The sequence below is a fragment of the Camelus dromedarius genome, chromosome 2 (genome assembly GCF_036321535.1).
Source record: "Camelus dromedarius isolate mCamDro1 chromosome 2, mCamDro1.pat, whole genome shotgun sequence".
Lineage (NCBI taxonomy): Eukaryota > Metazoa > Chordata > Mammalia > Artiodactyla > Camelidae > Camelus > Camelus dromedarius.
Genome location: NC_087437.1, coordinates 121,259,638 through 121,276,994, shown reverse-complemented (window position 1 = coordinate 121,276,994; position 17,357 = coordinate 121,259,638). Strand labels below are relative to the sequence as shown.

Genomic DNA, 17,357 nt, shown 5'->3' with positions numbered 1-17,357 from the left:
TCCCCCCACCAAACAAAGCAAAATAAAAAGGCAGACTCCTACTTGCATTTTCCTACCTGCTTCTTGGTGGAATGGACCTGTTCCTAGTGTAATAGACCTCTCTGCCCATTTAATGCTTTGTGGTTTAGAACGCACTCTATCTGATATGAACATTGTTACCAGCTATTAGCATTTCTGTCTTTTATTTTTACCCTTTTTCCCTAATGTTTAGTTGTGTCTCTTATAAACATAGTTGCATTTTTTGACCCAGGTAGGGAGCCACTGCCTTTAAACAGAATAATTTAACCCATTTCTATCTATATGGTTACCTGTATTTATTCTTACTCTCTTATTTTATATGCTGCATTCTACTTCCTTGTTTTAGAACTGGTTTAATCTGCTTGAATCCTTGCTCTGCTGCTTTCACTAACCAGGTGACCTTGGATCTGAGACTTGTGCCTCAGCTTCCAGGTCTGTAAAATGGCATCATAACAGAACCAGAACGAAGGTGTTGGGGAGCGCAGGTCACGCTGCACGAACGTCTTCTGCTTGCATTTCTGCTGCTGCCCTTTATCTGTCTCTATGACTTTGTTAGGTCGGTTGAGTTTTGTTAATTGCCTTACTTTTCTTGCAGTGGTTTGAAAGTCACTTCTCACTTTCTTGGGACAGTCCTCTCCCTCTGCTTCTATCTTCTTCTGACCTACCTGCCAGTTCACGATCACCTCTTCCACCATGTGTGGTCTGCGGTTAAACTTCTCCACTGAATTCGTAATTTTAGTGACTGTATTTTTGTTTTCAAATTTCCATCTATTCTTTTTTATAGATTCTGCTTATCTGATGAAAATTTCCATCTCATAATGTTTCCTTGAACATAGTTTTTAGAGTTACTTTAAAATCTGTCCAATAATGCCGATACCCTTTTCTCTTGTGGATTACATGTGTATGTATAGTTGTATATACAGTTACAGATCTATATAATATGTATTTATATACTGTGTATGTATGTAATATATAATTACACATTACATAATTATGTGTATATTTATATAATATGTATATTTAAATATGTATATATATAATTTATATAATACTATATATTTATATAATAGATAATTGTATATATTTATATAATATGTATATATTTATGTAATATATTTATATAATAATACATATGTATTTATATGATAGCTAATTGATACAATTTCCCCCTTTGGTTTTGGATCATTTACTTCCTGGCTCCCTTGCATCAGGCTGGCAGTGGGAAGGAGAGCAGGTCAGCTGGGTCCAGTGCGGGAGTGAGCCGTCTGGATGCTGGGTTTCGGTCTTTGCGAGGGCTGATCCTTTACACCTCAGCCTTACTCCTTTGCTGTGGGACTCACTGCTCCAGCAGAAGGTCTGGGTTATTATCAGAGCCTCCTACCAGTTATTCTTGCAGCAGGCTCTGCCCAGTTATTGTCTCCCCCAGCCTATGAGACTCAGAAGTACTGCTTAGTGTCTCAACTTCTTGTCCACTGTCTTTATTAGGGGCTGCACTGTGTCTGTCTCTTCCTCCTTCTCCTTCTGTCTGTGCAGAGGAAAGGCCATGTGAGGACACAGGGAGAAGGCAGCTGCCTACAAGCCGAGGAGAGAGGCCTCAGGAGACACCCACTCTGTCCACACCTTGGTCTTGGACTCCCAGCCTGCAGAACTGCGGGAGAATAAATGTCTGTTTAAGCTGCCCAGTCTAGGGTATTTTGTTACAGCAGCTGGGCTGACTAACGCATCGTACTAATCACCACATACCTCAAAGGAAAAATCTTTCTCGGGTCTTTACCCCTCAGAGAAAGTCTTCTCTGTTTTGCTAGTGATCTGATATTTTCAAACAGATTTTCAAAATATTTTATACAGATATTCTGGCTATCCAAAACCACAGTGGCTTTATAATTTGTTTTTTAAAAACTTATCAACATATGAGCATCTTTTCCTGTTATCATTACTCTTTTTTTACACATTTCTTTCAATAGTGACATAGACTTTCATTATATGAATGAACCATGGTTTAATTTCTTATTTTAGCACATTTAGCTACTGTATTCCATCAATTCTAAGTTACATACTCTTCACATGTTAACAAGTCTGAAACAAGAACGTGTCTTCCATCCGTAACCTGTCGTAGCTTAATGTGTCTGTGTTAAATAAAACAATGTTATGTTTTACAGTTGATGGTGGAGGATGGATGATGGGTCCAAACACTCCCTACCGAAAGTCACACCACAGCCAGTCTTGGGGGTGGTTCTGGTCCCCATTGTCCTAGCATTGTCCATCTCTGTCCTGGAAGAGGCCAGTCCCTGGAGACTCCCCTCTCCCGGAGGCACAGCTCGAGCTGGCCCTGGTACCTAGGAGTCCTCTGGTAGAGGAGACACAGTCCAGACTCCATCATGAAAGGCACCAAACCCTTGGACCTGGCTGAGATGGAGGCTGGCTCTGACCAGAACTTTCAATGGAGACTTTGCCAGCCTGTGACACACCAGCTCCATTTCAGTAAGCCCCCTCCCCTTCTCCTAAGTGGTGCCTTTAGCCAAGGAGGTGAATGTTTAAGAGTCAAAAATGGTTTGTGAAATTAAGGCCCATGAAAACTTGGCTCCGTGGGCTTTTGATGAAATGAGCAGATGTAGTCAGTTGGGTCTTACTCAGACAGGAGGGAAGCCATTCAGTCACTTAGGTTCAAATCCGGACCCCACTACCTCTAGCTGCATGACCCTGTGCAGTCCACCCCCACCCCCCAAACCTTCACTCCCTAATTGTCAAAACAAGGATCATGAGGGTCCCTGCTCCAGAGTGTTGTGAGCCTTGGGTGGGGTGATCCTAGCTCAGTACCATGCCTGGCACACCCTGAGTGGTCAATATACGTTGGCTGTCCCTGGTCACTGCATCTGAAGGCATTTCGGTTCCAGACAGGGACAGGAAGAGCCAGGGCCTCTGAAGAACAGCTGCCTCAAAGTCCTGGGGACACCTGACCCTGGCCCCCGTTCTCCAGCACGTCTCCTGTGCCCACCTGAGTGCCCGTTTCCACCTGTCTTGAGTGGGGGTGAGGGGTCTAGCCCTGGGTTTGCCCCAGAGACAGTAGAGCACACTGGTCTGACCTTGCTTGTGTTCAAATCCCAGCTGCACTGCTTACCCACGCTGGGACCTCAGGTGCTTCAACTTCCTCACCTGTAGAGTGGGCTGTTGTGAGGTTCAGGTGCAGAGCCCTAGCATCAGGTGCTGAGTGTGCACTCCTGATAGGCCTGCAAAACGGTCACAAGAGGGCGTCGGGTACCCCCCCTCCCCCCAGGTGCTAAGCTTCCACTTGCCTGGCTCAGAAGGCCCAAAGGGGCACTGCACAAGGGCAGAGGAGCAAGCCACAGAGCGCGCAGCCAGGCCAAGTGTGTGGGGCGAAGTGGATGGAGTGAGACTTCCCACTTCCCTGATGCCCCCCTGAAAGTGCCCTGTTTATGCCCCTGTCCACCGGGAGCTCTGGGTGGAGCCTGTGTGGACTTGATGGATGGAACTACCAGGTGGGTCAGTCTTGGACGCCTTCTTCCTTCAGCCGGTCCTCATGACCAGACACCTGGCTCCTCCGTGAAGGCGAACAGAGCCTTTCCCAGCAGTGGGGTCGGCTCCCAAGACACCCCTCTCCCACCCATGTCCCCTGTAGCCACTGGAGGTAGTTCACCAGGTTGGCTTTATTTTCCTTTTTCCCCTCTAGGAAACACACTCACCATAGAGGAAACCAGTGGGGGCACCCCGGCTTGGCGGCTGGAACTGCGGTAAGCGAAGGACAAGGTGGGGGGACCAGGTCCCTGAGGAGCTGGACAGGCCATGCTCAGGATCCAAGATAATGCGCCAGGCCTGGTCCCTGACCCAGCACCTGCCAGGCCTGATGGCCTGACTCTGAGCATCCCCGAGGTCCCAGTGCGGCCCCCAACCCCGGGTCCCAGCGTGCTTCCCCACCCTAGCTACCCTGTGCGCCCCACCCTCCCCAGCTGCCCTGAGTGCCCCCGAAGTCCCGACGCCGGATCGCGCGGGGCCCCGCCCGGTGACGCATTTTCAACCACCAGGAACCTCGGGCGGCCAGGCGCGGCCCCGATGCCCCGGGAGCGCGCCTCGTGCGCGCGCACCCGCCACGTGACCAGCGGCAGCCAACCGGCGAGAGGGGATTTGGGGGCAAAGCGCGGCCCCGCGAGCAGTTGCGGCGGGAGAGCGGCGGGCCGAGAGCGTGAGTCGCCTGCCCGGCGCTGTCTGTTGCCCCGCCGCCCGCCGCGCGCAGCCATGTCCGAGGAGAAGCCCAAGGTAAGGGCCGGCGGGCGCGGGCCGGGCCCCGGACTCGGACCCCCGGCCCGCCGTCCCCGCCGTGCCCGCGCCCGCGCCTCCGGCCTCGCCGCCCTCCGCCGCCCGTAGCCGTCGGCCTCCCGGGCCAGGGCCCAGGGGCGCCGCCGGGCCTCCCCGCCCCCACCCCGCGCCGCCCGGCTCCGCTCGGCTCCCCTCCCCCTCCCAGCCTCGCGCCCCGCCCTCCACCCAGACTCCGCCCTAGGCCCCGCCCACCCTCGAGCACCAACCTTTGGCCCCGCCCCCACGGGCCGCTCCGCCCACGAGCTCCGCCCCTCCGCTTGGGCCCCGCCCCATGCAGGGGCGGCGGCCCTCGAACTCCGCCCCCGCCTCCGGTGGGCCGAGGTCCCGGAGCCTGGGCGCCCCTAGCCCGGACCATTCTCGCCGGCACTCTCTCTCTCGCAGAGACCCTCTCCCAGTCAGGACCCGCCGGGGTCCCGTCCCCCGACGTCGCCCCCATCCCCAGCCCTCTCTGGGACCGCCCTTCCCCTGGACCTCTTCCCTTCCCGGGACCCTCCGTCACTACGCCCCTAGTGCGGGGACCCACGGTCCCGGCGGCCTGGGCTCTGCTGTCCCTCGCGTGCGCGTGGTCCCTTCCTCCGTCCTCACTGCGGGGCGCCGAGAGGGCACAGGCTGGGGACAGGGGCTCCGAGAGGCCTGACCTGGACCCCTCCTCCCGGGTGCGCCACGCCCTCCCCACGCGCGCTCCGCTGTGGCTCCGGGCTCTGGTGCGCTGGCCTGCAGCCCTTGGGAAGGCCCGCGGGTGTGCTCTCTACTGTCATTAAAAGCAAGTTTCTGGAGCTTTTCGTCTGCACTCTTGGGGTCTGTGTTTTTCAAGTGTAAGATCTGCTCCGAGTTGAATGCTTTGCGTGCAGGCTTCCTCCGATACCAGCTGCTGCTGGAGGTTGTCCCACCCCGCAGCTGAGACTGGAGCCCAGCACACACGGGAGGCAGAGCTGGGGTTGGGGTGGGCCTGCCGGGAGCCCCGGGTCAGGGGGCCATGGTGGGGGCTCGGAGGAAGCCTGCCCTCCCCTGCCGTGGTGTGAGAAGGTCGCCCTCCCGGAGCCTCGGGTCTGCAGAAGCAGTCGGAGCTGCCTTCGTTTTAAGCTGCTCTCCCGTGGGTCCTTTGTTTGTCCGAGGCCAAGTGTAAATGCCTTCTGTCTGTCTTCTAGGTGGCCTCCTCTTACTGCAGGTTAAATGCAGTGGAATACACACACTACTCATTCCTCCAGGGCGTTTAAACTTACCTCCCCCACGTGGTCGAGGTCCACGGCCCGGCTGGGCTGAATAAACTTGTTTTAACTACTTCCAAAACGACTGGATGGCTGCGCCGCACGCCCCACCCTTGCCCGCCGCGCCCTCGGCGCCTCCCGGGTTGGGGCTCAGGCTCCTGCAGCCGCGCTCTCCTCCAGGCCTGCGGCAGAGAGGGTGGGAGGCCCACTCCTGGGCCATCTTTGTGGAAAAGAAGCCTTGTGGGTCAGTTGGGGAACCAGTTCCGCCTCGAAGGGGACTGACTGTCGTGAACTGTGGTGGTGGTCTTTAGGGTTTCTCTTCTTCTCTTTCTTTTCTTTTTCACTCATGCGTTCACTTGTTTACTGAGAACTCACCCGGGGCCTGCCGTTTGTTCTCGGTGCTTTTCTCTGCCTGGTCTGCAGCCGCTGCCCTGTTTGTTTGCTTTGTGTTCTGGCCCCTGCATTGCTTTGTTCTAGACACACCTATATCTTTTCACTAGAAAAGCAAATGCATCCTCTCTCCACATGGATCCTAATTAATGCCATATGCAAAGATTAACTCAAGATGGATCAAGGACCTAAATGTAAGATCCAAAACTATGAAACTTTTAGGAGAAAACATAGGACAAAAACTCCACGACATTGGACTTGGCAGTGATTTCATGGATATGACACCAAAGGCACAGGTAACAAGAAATAAAAATAGAGAAACCAGACTTCATAAAAATTTAAAAATTTTGTACATTGGAAGACACTATGAATAGAGTAAAAAGGCAGCTCGTAGAAGGGGAGAGGATATATGCAAATTGCTATCAACCGGAAAAAAAAAAAACAGACGGCAGCAAATAAAAGAAGAATTTATTTGGGGTCCTAAGAATTGCAGTTTGGGAGACACAGATTTGGGTAAAACCAAAAGAGCTTTCTGGGGAAAAGAAAGAGTCAGGGGCTTATGAAAGAAAAGCCACAAAGCTGTGCTCTGACACAGAAAGAAGTGTTTGTCCTTCAGGAGTGGCTGTCCCATAGGTGTCCCGAGTGTGTGGCAGGTGTCATGGACGCCATCGTCAGGACAGGATGGAGTCACAGAGTCAGATTCCATCCCCGTCCTCAGTGGCCTTATGGCTCCGTTTGAGATACTCTCTGAGCAGCACCGACCCCATTTTGATTTTCCTTTCTCATCGTATATCTGATAGGGTTCAATACCCAGAATATATGGAGAACTCCTACAGCTCGGCAACAAGAAAACAAGCAACCTGATCAAAAAATGAGCAAAGAGCTTGAGTAGACATTTCTGCAAAGAAGATCCACAAATGGCCAATAAGCACATGGAAGGATGCTCAACACCACTAACCAGGGAACTGCAAATTGAAACGACAGCAAGGGACTGCCTCACATCCACTGGGATTGCTGCTCTGAGAAAAACAAAGCAAAAACAAAACAGGAACAGCAGGTGTCGGGGAGGATGTGAAGTGGAAATGCTGGAGGAATTGCTGGCTCAGGAAGCCTGTCTGTTGATGCCTCGCTGTCTTCTGTGCATGGCTTTGCCGTCAGGCGGTGATGGCAGGATGGCTGCAGGAGTTTCAGGAGTCAGATCGGCTCCTGTCTGTCCCTGAGAAGTGAGGCATCCTCGCGCAGACATGACCTACCCTGTTACCTGTCGGTTCTCCATATGTAGCAGCTGTGTGGAAAACAGTCCGGCAGCTTCCTCCAAAACTTAAAAATAGAATTACCATATGATCCAGCAACTCTTCTTCTGGGAATCGACCCAAAATAATTGAACGCAGGGTCTCAGAGAGGTACTTGTACACCCACGATCACAGCAGCATTACTCATGGCAGCTAAAGTGGTGGAGCAACCCAAGTGCTGGTCAGTCCGTGGATGAGTGGATGAGCAAAATACGGTGTGTACACACATCGGAGCAGTAGTGAGGCCTGAAGAGGAAGGAAGGCCTGGCCCCAGCTACAGCGGGAATGACCCTGGAGGACGTCACGCTCAGTGACATAAGCCAGTCACAAAAGGACAAATACTGTGTGATCCACTTATGTGAGGTCCCAGGAGGAGCCAGATTCATATTGACAGGAAAACGGGGGTTGCCAGGGCCTGGAGAAGGAGGAGTTAGTGTATAATGGGGCAGTGTTTCAGTTTTACAAGATGAAAAGAATTCTGGAGATGGATGGTGGTAATGGTTGCACATTATGAATGTATTTTATACCACTGGACCATAAACTTAAATATGGTTGAAATGGTGAATTTTATGTGTATTTTAACACCGTGAAGAAATGGAAAAGAAATCTTATCTGTAAATGCAAGATGGCACCATGGGTCGGATCCCGGAACTGAAAAAGGGTATTAGTGGAAAACCTGGTGAAACACCCGAACGCTTGGCGTTTGGTTGCTAGTGATGTGTCCGCGGTGGATTCTTGGACTCAAGGTGAGCCGCAGCCTGTGAGGCGCTGACACGGGGGAGACCGGCTGGGGATTTAGGAGCTTCTGGACTGCAGCTTTTCTGGAAATGTCAAATTATGCCCAAACAAACCTTTATTTGAAAAAATAAAAAAACAAATGCAGCCTTAGTCTCTGGGGAATGAAAGGGGCTTACACAGGGGCCCCAGCCCCATTGGAGGGGTCTCTAGGGGCCGGAACACGTGCGGGGATGCAGGCAGGTGCGGGTCCCTGGTCCCCATTCCGCAGTCCCCGGGGCCAGGAAAGGAAGGGGCCCGCATGGAAGGCAGAGAGAGTCTGCCGGCGGCCAGCAGCTCCTGCGGGTCCGCACTGACCGGACGGGAGTCTCAGGAGGGAGTGTCGGCTGAGACAACTAACAAACCTGCTTAGAGTGCCTTCAAAACTTTCTTTGCAAATATGTTCATTTGTATCATTTTTTAGGTATAACTGAATCATAATGCTGTGCACCAGAAAGGAATAGAACTTTGTAAATCCCAGGATCTCCATTAATAAATTGTAAAAAGAAAACAAAAAACTATGTTTCAATAAACCCTGCCCCCCAAAAAAACTTCATTTGCAGATTGACTCGGGTCTGCTTCATCATTTTGTTCAAAAATAAAAGACTCCTCTTCTCCCAAAGGGTGTCAGCTGGCCAAGCTGGCCCCGGGCTCTCAGCCTCAGCTCCGAACACAGGCTTCTTCCATCAGCTCCCAGTAGTTTCCAGGGGCCAGAGCCCCCCATGTGCGGTGGTCACAGGTCGGAGCCGCCATGTCATGACAGAATAGGGCGGATGACCCGGTTCGGGTGGGACTGGCCAGCACAGGACCCCCGACTGCACACCGCAGTTACCTTGTTTTGTCTTGTTCACCAGCCTCTGTAAGTGTAAGTAACCCGCTAGTCCGTGCAGTTACTAGTCTCACAAGAGTCATCTTAGAACAAGTTGGATTTTTCTCGCCACTGTTTTCTGTGTCTATTCAGCAGATCCCCCTGCCCCTTGAACTGACAGTCTGAAAACGCTTTGCAGGACGTTTCCTGACATAGCCAGTAGAAGTTAAAGATAAGTTCTGAGGGGGAGGGTGGAGCTCGGGGAGAGCACGTGCTTAGCATGCACGAGGTCCTGGGTTCAAGCCCCAGGACCTCCAATAATAAGTAAATAAACAAATAAATAAACCTAATTACCCCCCCAAAAAAGAAAAAAAAATTTAAATAAATAAAAATAAGTTTTGGGTAGAAAGAAAACAGTCACACGTGTGGCTGCGCTGCTGGAGAAGTCTGAGAATTAGGTTGGTTTTATGACTTAAAAGATCTGCAGCCGCGCAACACTGGCCTTCAAGGCGCTGGTTGTGGGGAGACTGGCTGGAAGCCCAGGTGCATGTCTCTCTGCAGGAGGGGGTGAAGACGGAGAATGACCACATCAACCTGAAGGTGGCCGGGCAGGACGGCTCCGTTGTCCAGTTCAAGATCAAGAGGCACACGCCGCTGAGCAAGCTCATGAAGGCCTACTGCGAGCGCCAGGTGCGCGTGCACGCGTGTGCCTGCGTGTGTGCACATGTGTGCGCATGCTGGTGTGCGTGTGCATGTGTGCGTGCGCCTGTGTATGTGCATAGGTGCGTGTGTGCACCGCCCTTGGGGGTGCTCTCTTCCGCCACCTCCCTCCAGGCTGGTGGGTCGCTCTGTGTTGAGTGGGCAGGGCCCGTGGTGCCCCTGGTTGGGGGTGCCGTCTTCTTGGTGCTGTTGGAATCAGAGCAGCGGTTGCGTGTGGGCCCCATCCCTCCTTCGTGTCTGTGGAGATGCTACCCTGGGCACAGTTTGGTGTCCAGACAGTGCTTGATTCTTGCCCATTATTTACCACTTTTCAGGATGAGGAGCAGAGGACCATGCCCTCTCCTGGTGACCAGGCAGACTGACCACTTTGAGGGTCGTTGTGTCCTGAGCGTCACTGTGCCCCGGGCCCCTCGGTCCCTTTGTGCCCTCTGGTGGTCCCCTGTACCGTGGTGAGGAGTGGGTGTGCGGGCCCGTGCCCTGCGGCCTGGCCAGCCTCTTCCCCTCCGGGATGCTCTGCAAGTACTTGACCTTAGTCTCTGTTTGTGGCTTCGATGGTCCTTGCCTTGGGCTTTTTGTTGTTATTAAAAAAAAAAAAAAGACCCTAAAAGAGCCCCAGTCCTTCCTTTTCTTCCCCCCTTTCAGATGTTGCTCCTCAGAGAAGATCGCAGCTTTATTTATGTCATGATTTCTAATTTTCAAAAGTTTTCTGTTTGTTTTCTGAGGCTCCTTTTCCCCCAGCGGACCTTTCTGTTGTTTTCTGTCTCCCTGAGAGCTTCAGAGGTGTGTGCTCATCCGTGTGTGTCTGTGTTAGAGCGCACATGCGTGCGTGCGTGCATGCATGTGCATCTGTGTATGCATGAGAGCGCGTGTCTGTGTGTGTGTGTTCTCGGGTCCTCTGACCCCTCCCTTCCCCTGTGCTGCACGCCTGGCTGTGTCGACAGGTCCAGCATGCTGCTGTGGGGTGACCTGCCTGCACTGGTGGTTTGTGGGGGCCCCCAGGTGTTGCCATCTGTGAGTGGTTACATGTTCCGGAAGGCACCGCCCCCCTTCTCCCCATCGTCTTCCCTCGTCCACCCCCCACCCCTGCCTGTGCCCTGGGAGCATGAAGGGGAGGAGGGGTGGGGCTCGGGGCTGGGACTGGCGGCCACTCATCTGCTTCTTCCACGGCGTCACTGCCCCCCTTGCCTGTTGTCCTGAGCCCGGGGCTCTGAGTCCACCTCTCCAGAGAGTGGACTTCCTGCTGGTGGGAGGGAGTGCCTGACCTCTTGGGGTTGGGGGCCCAGATTAGGGGGTCTGATACAGACTTCCAAGTGGTCATCCCCAGTCAGCTGCCCCTCTGCCTCACCTGCCTGTGTGCCCTGCCCCTTGGCCTCTCGGGGCTCTTGCCCCCCCCCACACCTTGGGGTCAAGTGCCCACAGCTTGCAGCCCAGAGGTGGTGTCCTTTGGCCACTGGCCCGTCCCCATCCTGTTCTCTTTGTCCTTGTTGCTGACGCAGTTTTAATTTCTTCATATCGTACTGGAAGGTTTCGGGGGGAGCAGAGATGCGAGCTTCGATCCCGTCTGTCCGGGCGAACTGGATCTGCGCCCTGACCACGAGCACATGGTCCATTCCCTCAGGACGCAGAGAGGCGGCTCCCCGGTCACGCAGGCTTCTCATCGCGTGCCCCTGGTCACTGGACGTGCTTCTGAGAACTTTTTCTGGGGGAGGAAGTGATGGTGCCGCGGAGTAGAAACTCGGCTCGGCTCGCGGAGGGGAAGGGGGGCGGTGAGGGCAGCAGGAGCTGAGAAGCAGGGCAGTGGCTGCCGACACGCCGTCCCGGGGGCGGCTGCGGCTCTGGGACCAGCTGGGCGGTGCGCCCGTGGGCCCAGACGCCTGGCGCCGATGCAGACGTCTGGGTTCTGAATTGAGGTGCTAGCTGGGGGTATTTCACGACGACTGCTTTTTCTTCTCAGGGCTTGTCGATGAGACAGATTCGATTCAGGTTTGATGGACAACCAATTAACGAAACAGACACCCCGGCACAGGTACAACTGCGCATGCGCTCGCGGGCTGCTTCCGACTCGCGTCTGAGCAGCTGCCCCCGGGCCGCTTGTGTTTGAGAGCCGCTGATCAGCGCTGGTTTGGAACACCTCACGTTTTCTTAGCGGTTTTAATTACCATATATATATTTTTTTAATTATTAAATTTCAACGCTGGGTTTTCCGAAGAAATGTACTTGGCGAGGTGGCCTGGGGTCAGGGACGAGGACCGCGTGCTCGTCCCCGAGCGTCTCCGGGAGGCCGGGCCGACGCAGCCGCCCTCCCCCTGCGGTCTGGACGCTGAGTTTGTGGCATCAGGCAGCTTGAGGCTGAATTCCTGGCTCAGTGTCGCGCCCCCCGAGCCTTTGTGCATGAGAGGGGTGGGGAGGGCACGGTTCGTCGTGGGCCCCCGCGGCTAGCCCTGGAGCACCTGCCGGCTCGCACAGCTCCGCCGGGTGAGAGCGCCTGGCGCGGCCGCGGGTGGAGACTGAGGGTCGGGCCGCTCCTGTCCCTCGGCCGCGGACGTCTGGCACCTGTGAAGCAGGGACGATGCCCGTCTTCCCCCCTACAGAGCTGGGAGGATCGGACTGTGTGGTGCGAAAGCGCAGCCACACCGAGGCTTTTTTTCTGCTCCTGTTAGGGGCCCTTCCGGGGCTGAGATGGAGCGGTCAGCGGCGGGCGTCCCCGATGGCCTTGCACTCGGGGGGGGGGGGGGGATGGGGGAAGGCACGAGCTCAGAGCTCAGGGCCTCGGGGCCGGGCTCCCCCTCCAGCCCCTCACTCAGCTGTGGCCTGTGACCGTGAGCATAGTGTCTGCAGCAGGCCCCCAACCCCCAGACGGTCCTTCTCTTTGCTTCTGAGTAAGTTTCTGGGACACATTACTGCTCCCAGCCCTAGTGAGTCTCTGTGTGACTGCAGAAGCTTCCTTTTGTTCAGAGACTGGGCAGAGGTCCACCGTGTCAGAAAGAGGTGGGCGGGAAACTTGCTCCATCCCTGCCTGGTCTTGGGTGCGGAGGCAGGAGGCGCCCCTTCTTTGGGGATGGAGTTGGCTCGGCCATCTCGGGCCCGACCCGCCACGCTGTTAGAAAGTGCGTGGCCCCTGCCGGTCCCCAGGACTGAGTGCTGCTCATCGCACACTCCCAGCGGGGGTCTAATTTTGCGTAAGTTTTGGTAAAATTTTAGACAGTTTATTTTTAATGAGACTTAGTTTTTCTATCAGGTCAAGTCCTTAACTTTGACCATTTTTTGTGAGTTTGGCTGGGGGAGCCTGGTGCATAAGTAGGGCTCACTGGAAATCCACTGCTGAGCCTCTCCCCGGCGTGTCCACCCGAGGGCCGGTCAGAGCTTGGGTGCCTCCCGGCTGTGTCCCCGGCGGGAGGGAGGCCGTCCAGTGACCCTGCGTGTTCGGCTGAGCGTTTCCGCTCCTGTGATGTAACTAATGGCCTCCCCCTGTGCCCACCAGTTGGAGATGGAGGACGAAGACACCATTGACGTGTTCCAGCAGCAGACGGGGGGCTCCAGGGGGACCGGCTGCCTCTCCGAGTGCGGCCTGTAGAGGGACCGTCCCCTTGTGTCACCGAGCTCATCTTTGCCATTGGATAGTGCACGCGTGACCATGCCAATCGCCAAGGAGGCTGTGGACACCTGAGGACATTCACCAAAATGACTTTCCTCTCTGACATCCGGAGGGACGCAGCTCAGAACGGCGAGGACACGTCCTGGCCTCTCTCGCCCATCCCAGTTCATCCCTCTGCTGGGGTGAAAGGCATTGGGAGGGTTTTTGGTTTTGATTTTACTTCTGTTTGTTTTTTCTTCTCTCCTGTAGCATTTCCCTCAAACTTGTGGCTGAATGTCCGCTTTTCATCTAGACGGGGCTCTCACCCCAGGTGCCCCCACCAGCTCATTCCAATCATGTAGAGAACTCCTGTCACCACAGTGGGGATGCTTCTGTGGGGCGAGTTTGCAGGGCACGATTGGGATGGGAGATGAACTCCCACTTCCATTTCTTGTGGGCACAGGTTTTGTCAATGCTAAACATTGCAGATTTAAGCTTTGTCAGAGTATAGTGAAGTTGAAGGGAAAATCCTGGAATGTTTCCTAAAATAAAAGGTAAGAAGTTCTTCAGTAACATGTTCCCCAGGTGGGGTCTGGGGTCCAGGACTTGTCACCACCCACGGCCTGGCCCAGTGACGCTGCACTGGAAAAACCTGGTGCAGCGAAAATTGGCTTTTCCCCTTTTCTTACTGTAGAAGAAAGAAGTTCTTACATGTCTCACCTGGAAGTAGCACCAGGGCCTCAGATTCCTTCTAGCATTTGCTTCTGATGAATGACGACGGTCTGTTTATAAAAAAGTCAGATTAAGCATTGCTGATTTGCAGTTACCTTTTTGTGTAAAGGAGCAATTTCAAAGTGTGGTTACAGGCGAAGCTGGTGAGAGATGACCTGTGTCCTCACGGACTCTGCCCTGCTCTCCAGGTTGGTGTGCAGCTTCCACATCAGTGTGTGATTTCAGTTCTGTGAAGCGTTTTGGGGTCTGTCCCGATGAAACTTTGGTAGTTGTCCTGTTGTCCTTCTGTGTGGACACACTGCTGCCCGAGGGCCCTTCTCTGCCTGTCCTGCCCCCTGGAGAGCTCGACACCACCGTCGTCTCTTGCTTGCCTGAGACCTTGCTGAAGATGTTTGTGTCTTTGTATTTTGCTGTCGGGGCACCCGTGGGATGTCTGCTGGCTCTGTTGTGTTTATGCACCAGCTTGTACATTCTTTGTTGTCCTTTACTACTGTAAACAGTAAATATAGTTTGGTATTCTGTCTCTGGGCTTGGATTAAATGCTGCATCTGGAGGTTGGGCATCACGTCGCAGTCAGTGTTTGTGGTGACCATCCGGTGAGGCCCCTGCACACCTGCAGACCTTCCCAGTGGGCGGTGTTTTCTGCCCAGGCCACCCTCCCACCCTCACAGGCTCTCCCCTTTCCTCTTATGTGCGTCCTGTGTGGCGAGTCGATGTTACTCTGGACTTAACATTTCTGGTATTTGAATCTTAGGACCATTTTCCTTTGTGCAGTTGACAACCTACTCCCTCACCTGTTCTGAAACGGAGGTGAGTTGACACTAATTTGAGAACTTTCCACATCCTGCACTGTGACAAAACCTGGGTTAAAATGACAGCTGTTTTAGTTAGTGCATCAGGCAAGGTGAGCGCAAGCTGGAAGGTCAGGGGCAGTGGGCACATGGAGCACTTGATCCATTTCCAGCAGCAGCAGGCAGGTGACAGTGCAGGGACAGAGGGAGGGGTGTGTGTACCCAGCAGAGCAGCCCCTGCCCTTGCAAGGAGAGGGCCCCGTCAGGTGCCTTGAGTTTGGAGAGCAGCTCTGCGTTTACTTGGGAACATTTAGAGCTGCTTGAACGTCCACCCACAACACCCGATAGAAGAGGAGCAGGGAATGTCCTTAAGGTCGACTTTTTTCTTAGAAGTGTATGCAAATTGTTCATTTAGGGTAACAGACCTGTTGGTATTCCGGTTTTTAAAATGTTGTTACATGAACCTAACTCCCAGGATCTTGGGTCAAATTCACGATTCAGGAGGAGACAGGCCCTCTTTATCCTGTTCTTGGTGCCCTGGGTCCCAGTTTCAGCACTGGAAGTCCCACATCCCAGGAACCCTCAGTCCCAGGCACACGGGGCAGTGCCAGCCTAGCAGTGCAGCTGGGGAAGCACGTACTAATATCGCTCTATGGTGAAACAGGAGATCATTTTTATACTTCAGGACTTTGGTTCCCAAAGATTTAGAAGATACTAGTTTTATTCTGAACTTGCTGGCCTCTCCTGTGTGTGAAGCCTTTTGGTATCACACACCTGTTACTCAGAACCCTTGGGACATGAGAACTGACTGACCGGAGCTGAGAGTTGCCAGCTTTAGCAAACAGAAACACACTTGAATCGCAGATAGGGAACAAGTGACAGCCACGAGGAGGAAGACTCCTGGCTCCCTGGAGGCCCCAGCAACCATACCGAGGAGACTTCCAACATGTTGACAACTCGTATTTTCGGTTTTTGCCACTTGAAAGTAATCCTGGTACAAGCTGTGCACCACATTGCTGAAAATAATTGAAGAACACACAAGAAAGTGATGTCTAGAAAGATTATCAGTGACACACACATGGATACAGTTCAGAAAATAACCAGCAACCGACAGGCTGTTACCTGAGCGTCATGATGATAATGCTTGTCCTCACCCACACTTCCTGTAAGTGAACAGTGGAGTTTTCCTTTAGTAGGCATGGGAACCACACCTTCTGCCCCCTGACTGGCTCTGGGGGGGTCAGGGTATGGTTTGATCACAGGAGAGGGCAGCTACTTGGAACCAGAGGAGGAAACCTCATGAGGATTTGTACAAATCCATCACTCTTTGAAACTGTCTAAAAGTACCATGTTGTTTTTAATAAATCACCATGGTATTTAAAAAGACCTAGTTGGACTGAGTTTTTGTGACACCTCCACCCTAAAATATGCATAATTGTGAGGTTTGTTTGCACTGTTTAATTTTATTCAACTCAACAGATCCTTCTTGCCACGACCATGCCCTGAGGCTGCATCCAGGAACACAGGAGACAAAAAATGGTTAAGTTATATGCCATGCTAGAAAACTAGACAGGACATTCCATGGAAAATCCTGCAGAAGAGTATGTAGGATAAGTGTTGTGAAGATAGCCTTTTTTTAAAAAGGTGCATATACCCTTGCGTGGCAGAGACACAAAGTACTAAAAGTGCTTGCTTTTTTTAAAGTCAATGGAGTTCTAAGAAGCATGAATAGGTCACCGATCACAGTGGGTCAATCAGGAGGAGAACCACCATGAATATTATGAAAAAAGGACTCAGTAATTTAATTATCTGGGTACACATTACACAGCTGAGAAGCCAGAGCAGCCAGGGGCCTGATGGGGCTGGAGGAAGATGACAGCAGCCGCCCCGCCTCCTGAAGCAGTGGCCTGGGGTACTGCCAAGGGGGTGGGCGGGGAAGTCTGGACCTGCGGCCTCGGGGTTCTGCTGGTCGGCGGGCTGGCGGCTGGGAGGGAGCCCACCCAGAAGCGGGGAGGGTGCAGGGTGTCTGCTGCTCTGCTCCGTCCTCAGTCTCCCAAAGCTCCTCTCTTGGTGGAGCTGAATCCAGAATCACACTGACACGATTAAAACGAGCACAATCGCCAATCTTCTTACTTTTTCAAACCTAAAACCTGTGTGAGGACAGCCACGGGGCACCAAATGACTTCTTCATGGATGTTCTCACTGCAACTGCAGCTGGGCCTGAGTCACCGCCTCTGAACTACACGGGGTGACGGCCGGTGAGCCCCGCCACGGTCCACCAGCCGCGGTGTGCACGTAGCGGACCGGCGGCGTCTCCGTCCCTCCCCTTCTAGAGGCGCCCTCAGAAAACAATCTGGACGGTGTCTGCTCGGCCAGCACTCGGCCCGGGGTGGCCGGCCCCGCCCGCCCCCGCGCAGTCCTGCGTCCTCAGTCTCCACCCTCCAGCCCCGTCCCGCATCGGGGTCTCCGTCCTCCGTCTCCATCCGCGTCCCCGCCGCCGACCCTTCCCTGAGGCCACGAGGAGGGACCAGGCGGTTCCTACACGCTCAGCCGGGCGCCCGCTGCTCCGGGATCTTCTGGACAGTCCCCTACAGGAATTCGGACCCCTGGAAGCGGCCTTAACCCCACAAAGCGGCTCAGGGCCGCGGCGGAGCACGGGGACCGTGACGCAGGACCCGGCACCAGAGCCGCCCCGCCCGCGCGCACGCGCCCGCGCCC

At 53.9% G+C, this 17,357-nt stretch overlaps 1 protein-coding gene across 2 annotated transcripts; it reads left to right on the top strand.

Annotated features, from left to right (window-relative positions):
- Window positions 1-4,149: 4,149 nt before the first annotated feature.
- SUMO3 (small ubiquitin like modifier 3) lies at window positions 4,150-14,371 on the top strand. Of its 2 annotated transcripts, none has more exons than XM_031460851.2 (4): window positions 4,150-4,290; window positions 9,384-9,512; window positions 11,497-11,568; window positions 13,024-14,371. In XM_031460851.2, the coding sequence occupies exons 1-4, from the start codon at window positions 4,270-4,272 to the stop codon at window positions 13,114-13,116; spliced, it is 315 nt and encodes a 104-aa protein (XP_031316711.1). In that variant the 5' UTR covers window positions 4,150-4,269; the 3' UTR covers window positions 13,117-14,371. The 2 variants fall into 2 exon arrangements, with proteins under 2 accessions (XP_031316711.1, XP_064332703.1); XM_064476633.1 differs by lacking the exon at window positions 4,150-4,290 and adding an exon at window positions 6,059-7,986.
- The last annotated feature ends 2,986 nt before the right edge of the window (window positions 14,372-17,357 follow it).